At 30.8% G+C, this 6,000-nt stretch overlaps 1 protein-coding gene across 2 annotated transcripts; it reads right to left on the bottom strand.

Moving 5' to 3' along the window:
- Positions 1-905: 905 nt before the first annotated feature.
- On the bottom strand, positions 906-5,317 carry LOC113644252. Of its 2 annotated transcripts, XM_027148927.2 has the most exons (9): positions 5,190-5,317; positions 4,956-5,054; positions 3,456-3,755; positions 3,093-3,365; positions 2,319-2,546; positions 1,910-2,038; positions 1,784-1,821; positions 1,626-1,643; positions 906-1,223 (listed from the first exon to the last, which is right to left on the bottom strand). In XM_027148927.2, exons 2-9 carry the CDS (start codon positions 5,017-5,019, stop codon positions 1,137-1,139), a joined length of 1,137 nt encoding a protein of 378 aa, XP_027004728.1. In that variant the 5' UTR covers positions 5,020-5,054; positions 5,190-5,317; the 3' UTR covers positions 906-1,136. The 2 variants fall into 2 exon arrangements, with proteins under 2 accessions (XP_027004728.1, XP_027004727.1); XM_027148926.2 differs by having other exon boundaries at positions 906-1,643.
- Positions 5,318-6,000: the final 683 nt, after the last annotated feature.

Below are 6,000 nucleotides of genomic sequence, written 5' to 3'. Positions count from 1 at the left end.
GCACATCACACTTAGTGCTGCTTGCTGTCTTGTACTTTTTGGTAGATGCTAACTGCATTACATTGGCTTTGTATTTGCTTAATGACAATAAATTGACAATAAATCTAACACACACACACACACACACACACACACATATGTACACATCTGTGTAAAACCATGCACAATAAAATATTTTATACAGGGTAGAGTTTAATGTCCATACACAGCCATTTATGACAATAAGTATACAGTATGTAAACAAAAAAAATGGTCTAAAGAAATAAAGGAAATGTTACAGATACACCAGATATCTGTATCTTCAGCAGATATATTCTAATAAACAACTGACATTAAAACAATATAAAAGATTAATTTATGTGGCAATAAGTATTATTAGCATAATTAATATTAATCTGTTTTAATGTCATATGCTATATTTATAGTCTTATAATTTTTGAGAACTTTTATGTAAACAATAATAATGAATTGGGCACAGTATCTGACACATATGTTGCAGTCTATTGCTTACAAGCAGTATGGGACACAGAGGAGGCATGAGATGTGAGGATTGGGGGGATTGCCGATAGTCACGTGCTTTATGTTCTTTACATTGTTTACCCACTGTTTAAGTCCACTTGAGTGGAATGTGTGAAGAACATGAGTAACATCAACACTACATTACACATGTTGTAGCACATCCAACCTACGCTGTGCAATGTCAAGACTGCACATGTTGTGATTAATAACAGGATTGTAGTATTACTCCCACAAGGGAATAATACTACAATGTGTAATACAATGATGCAGCAACAAAAGGTATGGTGTGAGAAAGCCACTACAACATAACTAAACCACCTCCTATAGCTTCACACATCTTTAACTTGAATAGTGATTTTGTTCAAATTGACTTGTTTCATGGAAACTTCAAGATTAAAAATTTTATTTGTCAGATACACAGTTATAAGCAGTATATATCTTAACATGAAAACTCCTTATTACACTGTGCAAATAAATAACCCAATAAAAAAATTAATAATAATAATAACAAAAATAGCCAAAATAAGAAACAATACATGTTATGCTACAGGTAGTAAGAGTATGGAAAATGCAAACAGTACAGAACCAACCTATATAATCAACCAACTTTAAATAATTCACATAATACTGGCTACTGGAATGTTTTTGATAAAGAAACTAGAGAAAAGCCAAAGGGAAACAGGGAGAACAGACAAACACACTTTCTGTGAAAAAAGCAAAGTAAAATATTTTATACAGGGTAGTGTTTAATGTGCACAGATTTACCCAGCCATTTATGAAAATAAGTACACAGAGTATACCGATCCAAAAAATAGTATAAGATACGATCCAAAAAATACTTTTTATGTTCTAAAGCAAGCAAGGGTACAATGTGACAGATACCACTTTAGCAGATAGTCAACATGATAATCTGATAAACAACAGACACAACATCACAATTGTGCCAAAGATTAATTTGTGGTGCAATGAGCATTATTAATTCAGGCCAAAAAACATAATAATCAAATCCTATTAGAAACAATAATCTGACTGTACACACATTCAGTGTCAGAGGTAATGACATTCTGTTGTTTATATCTTTCAAACTGTAGAGAAGAATAAATCACCTGAGACTCAACTTCCCCCTTTAGAGATGAAAAACAACAAAAAACAATCACAGTTGTGTTAGTTTTAAAGGAACAATGCAATCTGAAAATAGTGATTTTTTTGGCTATAAAAGGTGCTGAAAAATAAAAAATGATGCATGGTTTGTCAGAACAGTTACCTCTAAATGTCCATTTGCACTTCTACTAGAGTTTTTGTCTGCATGATAAAAATGTTGAAGATTTATTACACACAAATGGAAATTTCTCAATGATCTTGTTTATGTAAAATATGTCTTTCTTCTCACCTGCCCTCTGTCGTGAAATACATAAAAGTATAAAAAGAGCCATCAGCATGATGAAAAAAAAAGCTGTGCTTATTAATGCAGCTACTGGGTAATGGCTGTTGTTGTCTGTAGTTATGGATGAAATATCATTTGAAAATTGAATTCAGTTTTAATCAACAAAAATCTTACAATTCATAACCTCTTATAACATTAATATAAAAAATATATTTTTAAGCAGTCTAAAATGCTTTATTAAAAGTGCTAGATACAGAAGTCAAATCAACATACTTTAACAAAGTACAAATAGACAAATGAAATTATATTAAACATGAATAAACAAATCATCCGACTTTGAATGTTCTTTAGATAGTCCATTAGGTATTAGATTTGAATTATAAAGTAGAACATCTTAATTTCCAAGACTATTTACCTGGCAGAACAGCAGTAGTGGTATCCTGAATGTTTAAAGTGTGTGTTTCCATATCACTACTTAGCAGCCTGCAACTCAAAGAGCTCTTTGGCTTATTCACTCTACCAGAAAATGAGATATTCCACTTATCTGTTCCTACAAAAGCCATGCCTCCTTCATTTGCATCCATATCCGCATCACAGTATAGGGTACAGTTCTGTGGCGAATCAGTCAGCTTTTCAGCTTTGACTAGAAAAAATGTGAAGATAAATAAATCATGCCTCTGATTTTCACGCTGTACACCAGAATGTCTGTTAGTTTAATAAATCACACTACAATCACTGTTTTGTATATTAGATAACTGTAATATAATGCACATGTATAGAGTTTAGTGTCATAATAACAAAACCAACAATCACTACAGACTAAACAGTTAAACTAAAGTTCTGTGTTTTGCTTAAAGAAAAAATATTTATTAAGAATAAACCTGCAAACTGTATAATTGTATTAAATAGTTTAATGTATTAAATGTTATTACTTGCTTATCTTTTTTGATAACTTTGAACATTTTAGTTAATAGTAGGGTAAATTCAAGAAAATAGAGAATTTTAAAAATAAAATTGTAAGCATTTGTTTTGGGTTTTTTTTTTGCAAATTGTTTCGATAATATAAAAAGCTCTGTAAGGCTTTTTATCCGTATTAGTTTTTAATTTCTACATTAATGCTTGGATGGAATATACATAGAAGATCTAAGATATTTTATAAATGTAGCTTGAGTGCTTCAAATAAACTTACCTGAAAGTACACACAGATTTACAGAACACATTCTCTGCTGTTGTCCAGTTGATGTCTCACCCCAATAACTGTACTTGCCAGCATTATTTGGCTGAACATCCGGAATGAGCAGTACATTTTTATCAGTAAATCCACCATTTACAGAAATGGCATTTTGTTCTCCAAATGCTTCAAATCTCCAGTCCGCATTCAGGGTTAAATTGTAGAGACAGCTATAACTGAATGGTTCATCTTCTATAACAAACAGTGTGCTTAATGCTGCAGAAAATACATCTGCAAACAGAAAGATTATGGCCTTTGTTTCCTGTAATATATTTTTAAATGACTATTGTGTAAAAACATTAGGGATAGACTTCCACTTACCAAACTGGGGTAATAACGTTATTGGTTTGCCACCAGTGCATCTCTCTGATCTGCACACTTCACAAACATATGTCCCCTTGTCCAGCTCAGTGAAAGGACTGATTTCTAAAGAAAAGTTCCTGGTAGTCTTTCTCCTTGTTGACAAATGCTTGCTTTGGAAAATGTAGCCCGACATTTCATAAGCAATAATCGCAAACCCATTGTCATCATTTCTGTGCAACCACTTTCCAGTTCTGCGATCACCATAACCTTCACACGGTATCTTAACTTTGCTGCCCAGACGCACATACTGAACAAGGGCTACCAGACCATGAAGTAAAACATAAGAAAATGAGTGCAAAGTGAAATATGCATGGTGATTAAGAAACGAAGTAAAAATATAATATTCAGGAACATTCACTAGGTAGAAATCATAAAATCTATGAATTTGATCTATGAAAAGTGTTTTTACATTATGAGGCTCTATTACAATCTATGTTAAATCTTCATTGTTGTGTTATAAGTGTGGTCATTAAACAGCTGGTTAAACTTTCTATGCATGTATTCAACTGTATTAATCTTCTGCCATTAATTAAATGACCTCTCTACATAAAATTTAGCAGTTGTTCAATAAATGCAACTTGAATCTTTAAATATAAAGCAGTTACTGTGTGCAAATATTTAAAAACTTTAAAATTCATAAGACTCGATCCTTGTTCTTTATTTCTTTTCATTGTTAATAACTACAGTATAACATAACTCTTTCAAAATGAGGTACAATTAAACAGGACATAAGCAGATAGATGCACATGCAATACATTATAAGGCATCATGCAAATCCTGATTATTTATATTACAAAATCTTAAAATAGGATTATTCAATAAGAGCAGTTTAAATGTAATTGTAATCAAAACATGACAACAAATAACACTAACAAACAACAAATAACAAATATAAATGTGATGATTACAAATATATGGTTTTAACTACTTAACTAGATTTTTAAATAGTTTGTATTGGCAATAAAATTATTTCTTATATTAAACAATAAAATATTTATTATATATATTGATTAACAAAGTCAAACAAAAAACAAAAACAATTCAAGAACTGTAACCCTAACCTTTTGTTGAGTGATTTAAAAAAATATTTTTATCATAATATAATCATATTATTATGTTTTGTTATCATATTATAATAAAATTTTTTTTACCAAATCTTCCTTGCCACTGGCCCATGTATCTAAATATTTAATGGGTCTTATTAGAGAAATTGTATATATTAATTCAATATATTTTAATAATTTAACATAATTTAATAATTTAATAGAATTACGTCTCTTTATACATATAAAGCATATAGCACTTGTATATTATTCATGCAGATGTATGCAAATTATATGAAATACAATTCATGTCTTGCTCTAAAACGTTTAGCTTTGTTCCAAGTTCATTGCAATGCATCGTTAGTTTATAATATGGAAAAAACAGTTATGGTTAAAATGATAAAGAGTTACTTACCATGAGTTGAAATCGCCAAACTAATAGAACCTAAGCACAAGATCACACTAAGAATGTGTCTCATGTTGAAAGAAGTGTGTTTTACATGCAGACACAAAACTGAAATAGAGAATAAATAATAAGCAGATCAATATAAACCAATACATTATTTGAAAATCTAAAGAGTATTTCAAATTTGTGATTTGGCAGGTAAATTAACAAATAATTTAGTAGACATAATTAAGTAAATCCTACTATTTAAATTAGATAGGCTGTTGGTGTCAATCTTTCATGAACTGTGACTACAGCTATGAGTGGGTTTGTTAAAGGTCAACAATGTAATGCTACCTATGCCTGAGCTAAGCATTCATTCTGCAAGCCTTATGCATGACTGATGTTTGTTTAGAGTTAAACCAGTAACCACAAAGTGAACTGACTACATTGTGTAGAAAAAACAGGGATGCAAAGAGGAAAATACAATGTGATAAAGGAGCTACACATATAATCCCAGAAACTGGGCTCTGAACAAATAATATTGTTAATTGTATATTTAATTATTGCTGTAAATACAATGTGTAATCAATTGAAAGTAAAATAAATATTTTCACTCAGTTGAATTTCATTCATTGATGCAATTTCAGTAACTGCTTTATCCTGTATATTGATTAGGGTCTTTGTGGAACTTATTCCACAGCAGTAGCAGATGGCAGGAGAATTCACCATCTATTCACACATTGACACATTAATTCACAAGTTAAATGTACAGTGTTTGGGTTTATTAGAAAATTGGGTTTATTAGTGTATTAAATGCACACAAACAAATGTAAACAAACAACTAAATTTAATTTTTGGTCAAAAGGGGACAGACCCTGGAAGACCATTTATATCATCTGTAATCTTTATAGCCCAACTATTTGATGTTTCAACAGCAACAGTCTCCACTGTAATGAAGATATTCAGAACTTAATTTCATCTATTCTCAGAAGGTTGGAAGCTGTATTAAATGCAAACAGTGGCCCAACACCTTATTAATAAAGAGATTTCATCTGTGTTCACAGTATTTTGT

This window comes from Tachysurus fulvidraco, chromosome 3 (assembly GCF_022655615.1).
Source record: "Tachysurus fulvidraco isolate hzauxx_2018 chromosome 3, HZAU_PFXX_2.0, whole genome shotgun sequence".
Lineage (NCBI taxonomy): Eukaryota > Metazoa > Chordata > Actinopteri > Siluriformes > Bagridae > Tachysurus > Tachysurus fulvidraco.
This window is presented reverse-complemented; position numbering and strand designations above follow the sequence as displayed.